At 35.7% G+C, this 16135-nt stretch overlaps 1 protein-coding gene across 3 annotated transcripts in view; it reads left to right on the forward strand.

Annotated features, from left to right (window-relative positions):
* Window positions 1–12362, forward strand: part of POC1B (POC1 centriolar protein B) — a 72021-nt gene extending 59659 nt beyond the window's left edge. For all 3 annotated transcript variants that reach the window (XM_012720685.1, XM_004675830.2, XM_012720684.1), the window contains 2 exons: window positions 7530–7745; window positions 10887–12362. In XM_012720685.1, the coding sequence (XP_012576139.1) occupies window positions 7530–7745; window positions 10887–10991 (321 nt within the window). In that variant the 3' untranslated portion in view covers window positions 10992–12362. The remainder of the gene's footprint in view (window positions 1–7529; window positions 7746–10886) is intronic.
* The last annotated feature ends 3773 nt before the right edge of the window (window positions 12363–16135 follow it).

A 16135-nucleotide genomic window follows, 5' to 3' on the forward strand; every position in this document is an offset into this window, starting at 1 on the left:
AATCCAAGGAGAGAGTTACATGGTACAATGAGAATATGAATTGGGGGTATTTGACAAAATCAGAAATATAGGTAAGATGGGATGAGAGAAGTTTCCCTGAAAAAAGTTGTTTGAACTGAGATCTAAAACCTTGTTATTCAAAATATACTCTAAATGGTTTGCTTGAGTATCACCTGGTAGCTTATTAGAAATACATGGTCTAGGTGCCACTCCAGACTACTGAACCTACTAGAGCCTGGGCTCTAGTAGGGCAATAGGACAGGGGGTAATGATGGCGAGACTAACCCATGAGATATTAAAGGAAAAGAGTCAGAAAACTTTGTTACTAATTGTACTGGGAGTATAGGAATGAGTCTAAAATCTCTCTCACACTTGGCACTATTAGGTAGATAATGGCACTCTTTGCCATTATAGGAGAGAGTCATGGTTTAAGTATGAAACATCTATTCTATAAATAGAGATTTGAGAATCTTTAATTGATTGCTCAAACTGTGAAGTCCCATGGGATGATCCCTAAGCTATAGCTTCTTAGTAATTATGGTAATGATCACAATAAATGGATGATTGGCGTTCATCTCATCAGGATGGATCATTACAGAATGGTTTATTTGAAAAATGTTGGTTATTTTAGTAATTACTGTGGTTTAAATATGAAGCAGATAAAACTAGCTATCTAAATAGAAGACCTGCCTTTTACATGTCAAGAGCTTCCTCTTTTAGAGTTTCATGCTTGATGTAAAAATAAGATATTATATTTTTTTAAAAAAAAAAGTTTCATGCTTACTTGTGTATATGTGTAGATGTGTAAAGGTAATTAAGTTTCTTAACCACTCCTTTTACAAAGTTATAGAATCTCTCCCTCTTTTTTTTTTTTTTTGACTTCTGTCATCTGTGAGAAGAATTTTTGTGTGTTTGGGGTAGTATTTGAATGTTGCTAATGAACATAATAGCTCAAAAATGAGCCATTTTTCTCCCATGGTAATTTGGGGGGGGGGAGATAATCTTATTATCTTTTGCTTCTGAGTTTCTTCCACCAGCAAAATAAGGAGGAAAGCAACACAGTTTTACACATAAAAAATCTAGCAAGAAAAATATAGTATCTCTATCAAACAGTATATTATTATCATAGCAGCTAACTTTCAGTTATTTATAATTAATAGCTGTTACTAACAAACTACTCTTAAGCTGTTCTTCATCCAGATTTTATGCCATAATTTTTCAACTCGGTCCAGTATATAATCTTTATCAAAGAATTAAACATTTTAGATGTGATTTATATACTTGAATCCTTGATATATTTATATATTTAAATTGGCTTCCTATATTATTATTAGGAAACTTTTTTTTAACCATTAAAGTAGTAGGAACAGGATTTCTAACCGATGTTGGATTTTGCTAAGTATTTTTAAAAAGTATTACATATATATTTTTAGACAGTTTGCTGAAAACAGAAACAATATTTTCTTTTTAAAATTATACCTGAGAATGTCTTAATATGTATACATAAAAAATGTTTATAAAATAAAGCATAAAGTAGGAGACACAGTAGTCAAACAGTCAGTACAGCTTTGGTACCAGAATGTATAAAGAACTCAATTGTAAGTTAGAAAAAAGAGAAGTGGCCCAATTAAAAAATGACAAAGGTTGTCAATAAGTTATGTACAGAACATATACACAAAAAATATGCCCACGTGTCAGTAGCCAAGGAATTTCACACTGATGTTAAGACCTCAAGACATGATTTCCTGCCTATAATTTTGGCAAAGTTTAAAATGTCTAACAATCAAATATTTTTGACTTTGTAGAAAAGAGGGAGACTTCCTTCTGCTCATAGAAAAGTAAGTCAATTCCATTTGGATAATATCTGTAAAACTGTAACTTTAGTATTCCACTCTAGAGAAACTCTCATACCTGTATAAGGAGGCATTTATAAAAATGCTCACTGTAGCATTCAAAACTACCTAACGTTAGAACAGATGCAAAAATTATAGAATGGTCCAAGAAGGAATACATTTTGTCAATGGACAAATCTAACTATTGTGATTAACAGGAAATACCAAAAAGATCTATGTAATACTATTTTAATAATCTAATACATGCAAAGCCAACATTTTTGTGTAAGGGTGCCTACATATGTGATAAAAGTAAAGGGACATAGATTGGAAGGACAGATACTATAAGATGTTGACATCCTTTAAAAGGGAAAAGAATGGAGATCTGAAAATGATAAATAGGTCATTAAAGGTGAGGAGGCAGTTACTTCATTTTTCTTTATACCTTTTCATTGAATTTTTTTAGGCATAGTGGGAATTCCTTAAAAATCAGTTGTTATTAGATAAAAAGAAGATCACTTGATTCATTCCAACACACTAGTGGTGCAGTGAGGTCAAATTTCTTGTTCACTCATCTGTTAATGTTACTTACTGCTGTTGTGTATGCAAAGGGACAACTTTCCAAAAAGTGAACAAATTACATTTTACAGACAGCGATGTGGGTGAAACAAAATCAAATATGACTTTCCTAGTGAAGTTTCTGTTTTTCCCAAGATGTAATATTTACTTGACTATAAAATACCTATTAAAAATATACATCACTGTATAATACAAGCCACCACCTATCTCAAAATTTCGATTCTCTCTCCCTTTCTCAGCTCTCCTCCCCTTCCTCTGCTCTGACCCCATATTTCACACACACTCACACACACACACACACACATCTTTTTAAGACAGTGAAATATTACTGTAAGTAGTGGTTTATTTCTGCTTTCTATGAAAATGATAATAAGAATGAGTCCTCTTTTTGTACCTTTTTGAAATGTAATAGCAGGATTCGAAGAAGTCATCACCACTTATTTCTCCTTTTGAATTTACAGAAAGTTTTATTTATCTTCTAATTGTCTAGCATTCTTAGGATAACATATGCCTATAGGCTTTTTCCTTTAAAATAACTCTGAAGAGAAAACTCTGATTCTATTTCATTGATACAAGTTTGCTGCCTTCCCTCAGATAATTCTGGTCAGTACTTTATCACTAATTAGACTTGTCTGGTACATACAGTATTCTAGACACAGTACAGGAGATAAGGAGACAATTCTTCCTTTAACCAATCTGTAGTTTCTATAGCTAATCATATAAGAGGTGAAATATCAAAGGATATTTTTGTACACATTGTATTTGAGTTAGTTGTATCCTATCCATCTATGGCTTCAAAATTAATGTTTTTCTGCAAGTGAGAATAAAAGTTCAAGACAAAGATAGCCAGTAGCTTTGTGGTTTCATCTGTCTTTTCCAAGGTGACTGAATTAGTCATTGAGCTACTGGTAGCTCTCTACATAGAAGTTGAGATTTTCAAGTCTTCTGATAAAAAATGAAACTTTCAATTTGGTTTGTAGAAAAGATAAAATCAATGCCCTGTGTAAAGTATTGTCTTCCAAGCCTGAAGACTCTATGAGAAAAAAAAAAAATGTATGATTTCTTCCAAGTGACAAACAGAAGGTGGATTTCATCTGGGAGACAAATTTCACTGGCATTCTTTGATATTTATCCTAGAAATACCTTTACTCAGATTTGATGAGGTGGGTCTGTTTTTCAAGGATACAAAATATACTGTGCAGATATAAAAGAGAGAAAAATGTGGGTCTCTGTGTCAGGACTGCCCTTTCATTCCTAAGACATTTACAAAATGCAGAGTGAATTCTGCCTTGTGAGCGTGTTATCAGCCCCACATGAGGGAGTCCCCAGCCTTTTTCTCTGTTTCCTGGTCACTCCATCCATTCCTTGGTTAACACTGGCTTTTGATCTCAAGTAAAGAAGCAAAGAGAGCAGCTGTGAGTCAATTCTGAAAGACAGCCACCTCTCCGTGTCAGAATTCTCAGATGAACTCAATGACTGCCTGAATTCTTTGTGCTGGTGGTAAACTCCATGTAAAGCCTCCCACTATTTGCCTACCACTTCCTCCAGTCCTCCACTTTGACTGAACACTTCAACTTGGCTAAGATCACTTTTCGCCTACTGAATTTGACCAGACACCAATGCTGACTAATTGCACTTTAAATGTATTTCTGCAACCCTCCAGAAGCCTTGGTGCTATGTGACTAATCTGCTTGCCAAGTAGTTCCCTTTCACTGTCCTGTGACATTACTACTTTTTCTATTTCATATTTTTTGCCAGCACACATTTATACTACATTTTCATCTTTAAAAATAAGATTTCATTTGCAAAAAAAAAAAAGATTTCATTTGCCCCTCCATCCCTTTCTAGCTCTTGTCTCATTGCTCTGTTCCCTTTATAACAAAACTCCTCAAAAGAATTGTTAACTTCTGTTCCCCTAGAGTTAGGGTATTAGGCATAGAGACCCATGGCTGTAAATATTTACAGGGTTAACACTCTGATTCCAAGGGACCAGGAGTTACTGCTCTTAGGATCCTTCCAGACGTTGCCTTGTGTACCTTGTCATCTGGCTGTTCAGTTGTATCCTTAATAAAAATGGTGAACATACATATATTCAAATAACTTCTAACTTTATGCTTGTAACTCCAACCTCTCCACAGAAATATGGAATCATATATTTCTAATTGCACTCACGACTTTTATCCCTTTGAAAGTCTAATAGGCATTTGGAATTTACAATGCCCAAAATTTATTCTCCACCACTCTTCCAAGAAAAATTCACCAATATACTACATTGTAATATAGCACATTACCAGGTTTTATTTTCCCCATGATCTGAGTCACCCTGCCATTGCATCACATTTCTTTATTTATACCCCACTTTGCTCACTGGTGTATAGCCCTATGTCAGCTGGGTCTCTTTTGTTATTTATTCCTTATAGTAAGTAGAATAATTGTCCTATAAGGATGTCCCTGTCCTCATCTCCAGAATCCGTGTTTCTCTATGTGTCATAAATGACTTCATAAATATGATTTAAAATGTTGAGATAGGGAGATTATCTGGGGTTATCACAGTGGTACTTCTGAGGGAAGGTGGGGACGAAAGGAGACATGACCGTGGAAACAGAGAAAGGTGGGGTGCAGCAAGAGTTGTGGGTTGCAGGCAACCTCTAGAAGCTGGAAAACACAAGAAGTAGCTCCTCACTGACAATAGATCCTTTTCCCAGAGGAAAAAGCCTCTGCCAGTACCTTGATTTTAGATCTGTAAGACTTGTTCTGGACTTCAGACCTCCAGAACTTTAAGATAATGTATTGTTTTCAGACACTAAACAATTTGTTATAGCGCTGTAGAAAACTAATACCTGGTTTCTGCAGCATCAGGAAATTTTCCTGGCACACAGGTATTAAGTGATTTTTTAAATGAATAATATGTCTTCATTTCTTTAGACCCTAAACACAGATTTTTGAAGCCCTATTTTAAATGTTATCACTAGAAATAAATGATCCAGTTTTTCTTGAAAAGTAATATTTGCTTTTATTTTTGTCCAGGCAAGAGAGAAGTTTTGTTATCCTTGCCTGTTTCAGGGTGTGTGTGTGTGTGTGTGTGTAGTGATTTTTAAATCTCAGAATGTTAGGAATGAAAAGGATCTAAAGGGTGCTCAGTTGAATTTCCTGATCTGATGTTTGTATATTTCTGAGAAGCGACCACCCAAGTCTATTTTAGAACCTTCAATGATGGGAAATTCACTGTAGCTAGAAAGGTCAAGACCACTTTCGGATAGACATTTCTGACATTTGTGTGTCTTGTTTTCTACTTACAGAATTAAAGCAAGACTAGAAAGATATAAATCCAACTGACTTATTTTAACCCACTTATTAAACATATATCTAAAGTTCAGGCATTTATTTTCTTTATTATGAAATGCCTACTTTTGCCTTTACATTTGTCAGAACATCCTTATGCTGTGCCACCGGAAACCATCAAATAAGCTTTTGAGGAATAAAGTCTGATTTACTCTCTTATACCATATACAAAAAAATAACTTAAAGCTGACTTCTATGTGAGACCAGGAACCATAAAACCCCTAGGAGGGGGTATAGAAGAAAAGACAACAAAACTAAAAATTAACAAATGGGACTACATCAAACTAAAACACTTCTGCCCAGGAAAGGAAAATATCAACACAATGAAAAGGCAACATACTGAATAGGGGGAAATATTTACAAATCACATATCCCATAATGTGTTAATGTACAAAATACACAAAGAACTCATACAACTTAATTTAAAAATTTCATTGAAAAGTGGGCGGAGGAACTGAATCAACATTTTTCTAAAGCAGCCTTACAGACTTTCAACAGGCTGTTGAGAAGATGTTCAATGTCAGTAATCTTCAGAGAAATACAAGTCAAACCACAATAATGTGTCACCTCACAAATTTCAGAATGGCTATTATCAAAGACAGGAAGCAAGTATTGGCAAGAATATGAAAAAAAGGGAACTCCTGTATGGTATTGGCAGGAATGTACAGTGGTGCAACCACTATTGAAAACAGTAAGGAGGTTCCTCAAAAAAATAAATAGACCTACTATGCAATCCAGCAATTCTACTTCTGGGTGTTCATCTGAAGAAAATGAAAATACCTATATGGAAACAAACTTTTTGTCCATTGTTGGATGAATTGGTTTTTTTAAATGTGGTATATATATTCAGCCACAGAAAAGAACAGATCTTGAGACATTTTGCTAAGTGAATAATAAGTTAGATGGAGAAGGAAAAATACAATATATTCTCACTTACTTGTGAAATCTAAGCAAAGAAACAAGAAATCCTAAAGACATAGATACAGGGGACAGATTGGTGGTACCAGTCTGTGGGGTGGAGTGGGACGGGAAAGGATGAGTAGGCAGAGTGGGTGAAGTGGGGGGACAATGAGCAAGAGGCATAAACTTACCCTATGAAGAGTATTCTAATATTTCTGTGTGTGTATTTGTGTGTGTGTATACAAGTATATGTACAACATTCTGATTTTACATTTATTTGTTGGTAAATACTTAGATTGCTTCCACCGTTGGCTCTACAAATAATGGTGCTGTGAACATTGATATACAAATATCTGCACAAGTCCTGGCTTTCAATTCTATTGGATACATACTTAGAAGTGGAATTGCTAGTTCATACGCTAATTGTCTTTAACCTCTTAGAAACAGTCAAACTGTTTTCCATAGCAGCTGCACTCTTTTATATTCCTATGAACAATGCATGAGAGTTCCAATTTCTCTACATCCTCACCACTTGATATTTTGCATGTTTTAAAAACAACTTAATCACAAAAAAAAAAACAGCTTAATCAATGCGATCATTGTTTTAAAATTAAGATGTAGACAACGTTTAACAATCTTAATGGTAGGCTACCTGATCACTCCGATATATAGAGTTTATTTCATTTTAAAAGTTATGATTTTTCTCTGTTAACTTAATTTCCATACTATAATTGTAATTTCATAATTTGCTATAGTTAAGAGCAAATAATTAAATGAAGACTGGTATAATTAGAAGAGGTATACTTGAAGCATGTGTATGTGTAATTTTAAAGTATGGAAAATAAACCTCTTCCAATCTTTCCTATGATTTCAAAGACAATGGAAAACACAGTTAGAAATCCAGACAAGGGTGAAGATATCTGCAGATCTTTCTTGAACCCTTCTTTAATGTCATCGGAATATTCATCAGCAACTTTGAAAAAGAAAACAGAAGACATGAGTGATTTCCCATCTGAGAGTCAAAGAAGCATACCTCTTGCTGTGACTGAGGCCTTAGAGCATATCATGGAACAGCTCAATGTTTTGACACAGGTGGGTTGTTGTGCTTTGCACTTTGGAGTAAGATGTACAAAACAATCCTGGTTATAACAGGTTGAGAACTAGCAGAGCAAAGGAAAAGCTTTCCTTTCTAGCAAGGCAAATTCAAGATAGCCATCAATCTGGTAGTGCGTTACTGGACTGTTCTAGCAAGATCTTGCAGAGGTAAGGGCAGAGTCTCTGGGCATGCCCTACACACCCCTGCTCAGTGCATCTGGCACCCAGGGGCAAAAGGAAGAACAGCGATGGTGTTTTCAGATTAAGGCATTATCAAAGAAATATTTAGAGCCATGAGAAAAATGCACTAGTTAACCATTTCTGGTTAGAATAAAATATTAGCAAGGTTTATAGTTCTTTCACTCTGAAAAGAATTCTGACTGTCCACTATATAAGTTCTCTACTTCAGAACTTCTTGCATCGACGCTGTTTTCTTGAAGTGATGGTTTTGCATTCCAATGTTAGAGTTTTCCCTGGTCTTTCAATGCCAATTTACCATTTACCTTTGCAATGAAGGAATCTGTGGATCTTGGTCTGGAGATAGAGAAATCATTTAAGGGAAGTGGTATGTTGAAATGGATACACCAAAGATTTCTCTTCCGGCTCTGCTGATTCAGTGTCTCCTTAGAGAAGTCCTATTGTTCCTCTTTGATATATATAGAAGAGGACACCAACATTTGGCAGAGAAAATTTTGTCACAATCTACAGAAAGAGAGGCTATGATGTGAACTAGAGAGATGTTAGCTACTTTTCCAGAATAAATATTTCAGGTTGAAGTAACTCTTACATAGAAATCATCTGATTTTGTTTTCAACCCTGACTCTGCATTTTAATTACCTGGGCAATTAAAAATGTACAGGTGTTCAGTTCTCATCTCCAGAGCTCCCAAAACCTGAGAGCAGTTTATACGATGCTAATTTACAGCCAAGGTTTAGTTCAATGAATATGTTTTACCCTGTAGATGACATCTTGGGGCCTTCCATGTGGATGTAGATGTAGGATCCACTACATATTGTGGGAAAGACTGAGGACTTGGAGTCATCTTAACTTTTGCTCAGTGAAATTTGCATTAAAATGGCCAATTTTCACTTTGCACTATTGTTCTGGAGGGAACTTTCTCAGTGTTTATGAGACATTTCCTTCCTCGAAAGGCAGTTTCCCTCCCAGCGTCCTGACAAATCTGGCTGTGATTGTTGTGTTTCCAGTCTTGCCGTGGCTTCCTCACCTGTAGTGTCACGTTTGATGTGGGTCCTTGTTAAGCAGCCTCCAAATGAATTTTATATTCTACTCTTCCTTTTTATGACCCAATTTTCCTGCTTCTTACCTGATTCAGAATTCAATGGATCACTTAAAATGTTACTACATGTCCATGGTTTTTATTTTGAATTTGAAGGGCTGGCTTTCTTTTACATTCTGAAAGAAGTGAAAAGCCGGGGCAGCACACTGCAAAATGGGGACAGTGAGACTGGGCAAGTAGCAAGTGAAATAAGCATGTGCAAGTCACTAATTATAGGTGACAGGACAGCTACTTCAATTGCAGAGTTTATAACTATCAGTACCGAGCTATAGTTAGAAATAAATTAAAATGAAATTACATCTTTGATGACAAATGGAGTTAACCAGTGGTAAATGCATTGATAATATACATATCAATAGCTTTAGCATGTGGAGTTGTACTAATGTATGCAAGGGATCTATCAAAATGCTTGACCCATATTAGGCACCTATAATGTAGCATGACTGTTGCTTTTGGTTAGTCATGATTTATGGTATGGCATATGAAAAATCTCACAAACACTAATATTTTAAAGAATTAGCTACCTTCAGAGGATGATAGAGAACCAATTCATTCTCTTGAAACTTGACTAAACTAATGAAGTATTTATCCTGCCTTTCCTGTATGAGCCAAATAGTAGTTTACAAAATAATAGGGTTACTCCAAAAAAAGAAACACATGTCTTTTGCAGCAACATGGATGGAGCTGGAAAAGATCATGCTTAGTGAGATAAGCCAGAAAGAAAAAGAAAAATACCAATGGTTTCTCTCATAGCAGGAGTATAAAGGGACCAGGCAAGAAAATAGTAAGAATAATGAACAGCCATATACCAGAGACATTTTATGGGGGTGGAGTGGGGGATGGGATCAAAAACAGTGGGGGGAGGGAAGTGCACTGGACTTGGTGATGGGAAACCCACGGGGATTACAATTGAGATGAAAAAAAAAAGTACAAAATTATGTAAAAATAAACATAATATAAAAAAATAATAGGGTTACTAAGTAGTAGATGAGGAAAGTGTCTCTTACTTATAAATTATACCAACTAATTCACTTTTTAAATGATGGAATTGAAATAGTATCATTTGTAATCCACAAGAATTAATAGATCAGGAAAGAAGAACTGTGCTCTCTACTGAAGGAGTAGAGGCTGAAGTAGCTTGAGGGCTGTCTTGTTCTTATTCACCCTCTGAACACCATTGACAATTCTCAGAAAATAAAAAGGACAGAATAGAGTGAATTGCACCCCAAGTGTGCTGCCCTGAAAATCCAGACTTGTGAGAATGAGTCAAATGGCCTAAGCCTGTTAACAAATTAGAACGGGGAAGGGTGAAAATTTGTCCATTAAAAGAGACAAATTACATATCAAATCTTGAAAATGGGTAGACAAGTTTCAGTGTCTAGGGATGTAAACCTAAATAGAAGCCCATAAATTCAAGATCATTCTGAACGGTCAGCATGGTGGCTATTATGGTAGCTGAGCAGGGCTCTGGAAGGCACTCTGGGCAGGCTGTCAGATGTGGCCATTAATCAGGGTGACTTTCGCAAATAATTTATTAAATGACTTGTGTTGGATGCAGCTTCGTGCATCTGTTATGTTTTTGTAGTAAAATGTTCTTTTAAAGCGATAAAAGAGTAAAGATGGAAGTAGTCAGTATCAAAAACAGATCTCCCAAATCATGTGCCGGGGTGCTGGGGGCGTATATGGATCCAGAAGCAGCAAGTTCTGGGACTCATTCTTGCGTCAACTACATGGCAAATGGTGACTGTTCAGTTCTAAAAATGAGCTCCTAGACAAGAGGATCCTCATCGTCCTCGGCAGCAGGTCACTGGGCATTGATTATTTTGTCCTCCTCTTTGCAGACTGTTTCAATCTTGGAGCAGCGACTGACTTTGACAGAGGACAAGTTGAAAGACTGCCTTGAAAATCAGCAAAAACTTTTCAATACTATCCAACAGAAAAGTTGAATAGAAAACTGTGAGCAGACTCACAATAAACGAACACATGCACATATGGGCAGGAAGGCAGAGCAAGACACTTCATGCCACAAAACCATGTGCCAATTTCCACGGCCTTTCTTAAAAGGATGAGCAACAGAACAAAAGGCAAATAAGGCATAATTAAGGATGAATTGAAACGCACGGATCAATGTCAAGGATTAATTCAAATCATTACCACTTACCATTGCAGAAATAAAATAATAAACATTCAGTGGACTATATTTTCCCCCAAATTATTTTAAATGTCAGTTTTCAATTATAGTCCATATTCTGTGAGGAAAGAAACCAAATCTTAGTATTTCATTGTTAAATCATTTCAAATTGACCTTCAGGTAATGCCCTAAAGCAATTAATGTATTTCTTTAATAAACACCCTTGGGGTAAAATAATTTATTTACCTCTAAAACAACGTTTTATAGTCAAAAGTAATTAGTCAATGATTTGACTTGTATTTCTTTCAGTTAAAGAAAAATTCTTTCTTGCTAATGTCATCAAAAATCATCCTATAAAATTCACAAAGTACAGGATTTGCAAAACAAGAATACACTTATTTCAACCAGCAATAGCACACACGGTATTTAGGGCGATGGCCTTATTTAGTATGTGATATCTGATTAGTTGACTAATCTGAAAGAAAATGAGCAATTAGAAGTATGTGAAGCACACATTTCTTTTGTAGATGAATGATCTGAATGATTTAAGTTGTATCTCAACCTTTGATCCCACTTTACAAAGATTACATTAGTGTGATTTCAGTACATTCAAAAGCCAGAATGATACAACGGTGGTATTTAAAAACACACACACATGTATCTTCACTTGCTTCAAAAATGTTGCTGAGGGTGATTTTGGCAACTGAATAAGTACCCTAAAAAAAATCCCCCTCACAGTCTTCCTATTTTTTTCATGAATTATGATTCAAAACAAAATTAAAATTAGCTAGACATTCTAAAAGATCTTGGTTACAAATTAATCATTCTGTTTTATCTTAAATAAGAGACTGAACTGAAGAAAAAACATTAAATGTATGTCTACCTATATCAATAACAAAGAAGATAGGAGAAGTCAGTCCATTATATGGTGGGTAAATGGAGAAAATGCTGTTGATGTTCTAGAAAAAAAAAAGTGAAGTCTTATTTATGTAGAATTCCACATTTAGAATTTTCAAAGTAACTTCAATTGTATCTACCATGTGGGTTTTAAGTGCTTTTTATATCCTACTAATAGTGAATTTTTGGACAGTATCAAGGGTTTATAAAGACTAAGTGGTGCGTATTTTAATAAGCTCATTGAGAAACCCAAGAAATGAAATGTCATACTAATTTTGTTTATTTTTTATATGCTTCAAACAATAAAACATTTTCTTTTAAAAGAAAGTTGTTCATTTTGTTTTAAGTGATTAAAACCAAAGTGTAGGAAACCATTTTTCATCTAGCTCACTCAACCTGAATATGCATAACAATGTCTTGGGGAGCGCCCTGAAACCTCGCAATTGATATTGAGGATATTGGGCTGAGGTCCATACCACGGACAGAAACCACTGGTGAAGCTATTAAAAATTAGATCTCAAGAAAAAAAAAATTAGATCTCTTGCTTGGGAAAGAGATGACAAGAAGGTCTGAAACTATGGGGCCAGCGTTCCCCCACATCCACTTTTTGTACTCCCCCTGCTCTGCTTGACATAACTATCTGATCTGACATGACCTATTTGATCCCTGTGGGCACTCAGCTTTTAATCCTGCCTGATTTAAGACATAGATATCCGAGTATGCTGCATGGTCTTGTAAGCCTGCCACCCTCTCTCCCTGCTCTCTGTGCTTCTGAGATTATTTCTCACTGCACACCGCAAGCATCTTGCCCTCAGCCCTGCTGAACTTTCCACTACTATTGGGATAAAGCATGCCATTCCCTTTACAACTACATTTGAACTAAACATACTTTTCCCCCTGTACCCTGCCAGGCTCTTTTCTTACGGAAAAGCCCTACTCATCCTTCAAAGATTACACACCTCCTTTTTACTGTTAATGTAGCATTCTCTGTATTTTTATGCTATGGTATAGCTTGCAATATAGTTGCAGTTCTGCCTTTTCCACACTTACATGAAGACTCTCATAAAGCCAGAACTGTCTTCTGAGGACCCCACCTGGCATGTTGTCATAGTAGGCGTTCTGTGCATAATGATTGAGTAAATGAGAATTTTCCTTTATTTATGTGGTTTTTAATATATTGCTCTTCATTTCACTTACAGCCCAAACCTTTAAACCCAGACTGAACTGGTAGGAAAAATAGCATAGGTAAAAGTTTAGATACTTGCTATTTGGGACCAAGTGGGTACTATTCTGGTCTGCTCTGTGTTAATTAATTCAGTAGTTACATGCACAAGTTTTGAATCCACATAGACGTGGGTGCAAATTTAGACCTTGCTTTAAGCAGTGTGACATTTAGAGCTGGTGCTTAGATCAGTCTTCCTTAACTCTAAACAGTGAAAACAATAATGTAGACTTTATTGGTGAAATGGTGAGCACAGTAACTTGTCACAGAGTTCAGTGTTGAATAAATGGTAGCCATTATTACTGTTAATCATTTTGTTTCTCTGGAGGGCATTTTCAAGCAATATTATTTCAAGTGCTACCTATAGGAAAGATACAGGCACTATTATGTGGTAATGGATGAAAATGTGATATGTAATCATAAGCATAATGTAGTGTTTTTTTTTTATCCCAAAAAAGTAAATATATAAAAGAAATAAACTTTCCATACACAGAAAACCTCAAGGTCCTTGTGAAACTCTGGCCATTATTCCCAGAGGAATTCAGTCTGAGACTATGAATGACATAATTTTCTAATTGAGGATTGAGAGAAGGGTCTGGAACATGAATCAAATAAGCACCATTGACTCACTGAAACCATACTTTGACCATTTGGAGAACTGGCATTATTTGTTTACTGCCTATTCTCTAAGGACAAACCAGCCCAGATCCTCAATTAACATTTCATCCATGTGTAGAACAGACTTCATTCTGTTATTCCCAATATGAATTCTGTGCACCCAAGAAGATTGGAAAATAAGCCATCTGTGCTTGGGTAAAGATATTTGGCTACTGAAAAAGAAAAAGATCCTAATATTTGGAGGTTTTTGACAAGTAATCATGCTCAACTAATGAGTAGCGGTAATAAATTTAATAACAATAGATGGATCTATAGCATTTCCGTAAGTGGAAGTATATATCACATATATCACTATATGTGTCATTTTCCTTGATAGCTTACACAGCATTTTTGCCTGAGCAAGCGATGAGGTTTTGGACTTTCATGCACCAGAGAACTGATGGATGTACATTGAATCCAGGGTCAGTGTAATTGCCAAGTAGGCCCCAACTGTGACTCAGCCAGGTCACACGATGGCAGCCTGGACTTACTGGGAAATAGTTCACTGGCTTGCCAAGGGGCACAGGATACTGGGGGTGCACAATTACTTTTTTTTTCCTGAAGTATATCAATTGCATTTTCTTTTGGGTCAACCCTTGAATGTGTTCCTATTAAAAATAAAGACCCAACTTGAGATTCTTACAATAAAGTAGATTTCATAACAAAACAGAATAACTTAAGCACCTCAACCTTCTAAATTTATAAAGCAAAAAGAATGTGATTGGAAATATGGCAGAAGTGCAATATAATTCAGAATATTAAAAATTCAGAAATAGACTAGTTAATGCATGTTATAAAATGAATAAGGCACACTCAATATGTGTAAAGAGCTACATGGGAATATAAGTAATGTGCCTTTTTGCCCAATTTTGTCAAACAAAAATTGGCCTTGTTCAGTTTTTGAACAAGATGTGAGACTATATCCCATAAGCAAGAAATATAAAAAATAGTTTACTGAACATTTTAAAGTTAATCATTAACCAAAGCTATTTTAAGAATGTTTCATTTCAAAAATAACAAATTAAAGCACAGTTAACATAAAATTTGATCATTCAGGTTTCCATTGACTATTTTTAAAAATAAGTGTGAGCTACAAACCAGAATGTAGAATTTGAGAAATTAACATAATTAACATTATCATTTATTTCAAGATTCTTCGTGACTCTTTAGAATTGCAACTGTCTGTACTTCTGGTCTAGACTAATGTTGGCAGGAGATAATGTGAAGATGCTTTGACATAAATCCTTTTCTTTTACCATCATACTTTAATCCTCTTCAGACTTGGTTTGGAATAAAACTTGTGTCTAGGTTGAATTTGTGAAGTAGCACATTGGGCGTCTTAAACTCAAAAATCTTCTGTGACCAGGGAACAAATCACCTTTCTCTCCTTCTTTATATAGTAGCTTCCAAGATCTGTCATTAAGAAAATCCATCTCCTGTCTTTCTTCCTGACCCTTTCATTGACTCAAAGGCATGACTTGAGAAGATGGGAATGGTACCCCTTGATTTTTAAGTATTTATTTCAAAACGATTTAGTGTTAACAAAATGATGCATGAAAAAACTTGAAAAATATCTTTTAAAAAGTCATAATTTATCACTTCCAGATGGAGAGCTCTGCCTTACTCAAAAACCATTATGTTTGTGGAAGCTGTTCCTGTGGCCAGGAGAGAGCACCATGAGAATTCTCACTTGGACAAGAATTTGTCAAGTTCTCCACTGAAAATGCAGGGAAGCAGTCCAGGGTTAGAAAGGAAAAGGGCTTCTCCTTGAGTTGACTTCAGGATACTTTTGTGGCTGGTAATTCTAATGAAACACTATCCCCACCTTAGGTTGTTTCCTCTACTTAATCCCCAAAGGAAATCCCTTTGCTTTTCAGAGATAAAAAGTTAATAGAACAAAGAGAAAGTCAGGGGAAGCGCCTGGGCCTTTTGCTATAGAATTTCACTGAAGCCCTTCCAAACCCAGCCTGGACCCCAAGGGCTGTGCTGTTTATCCCCACACCTGGATTGAATATCAAGGACTCTTTGAGAAGATGAATCATTTAGAAACCTGATGTTCTTGCAGGGGGCTGTTGCTTTTTTAGAACTCTAATAACAAGTGTGTCAAAGGCAAAAAAATCCCATAAAAAGTTCAAAGTTGCCTCTTTCTGCATCGCTTTCAGCCAATGTCAGAATTGCCAAGC

The sequence above is a fragment of the Condylura cristata genome, unplaced genomic scaffold (genome assembly GCF_000260355.1).
Source record: "Condylura cristata isolate star-nosed mole 26May11 unplaced genomic scaffold, ConCri1.0 scaffold00004, whole genome shotgun sequence".
Classification (NCBI taxonomy): Eukaryota; Metazoa; Chordata; class Mammalia; order Eulipotyphla; family Talpidae; genus Condylura; species Condylura cristata.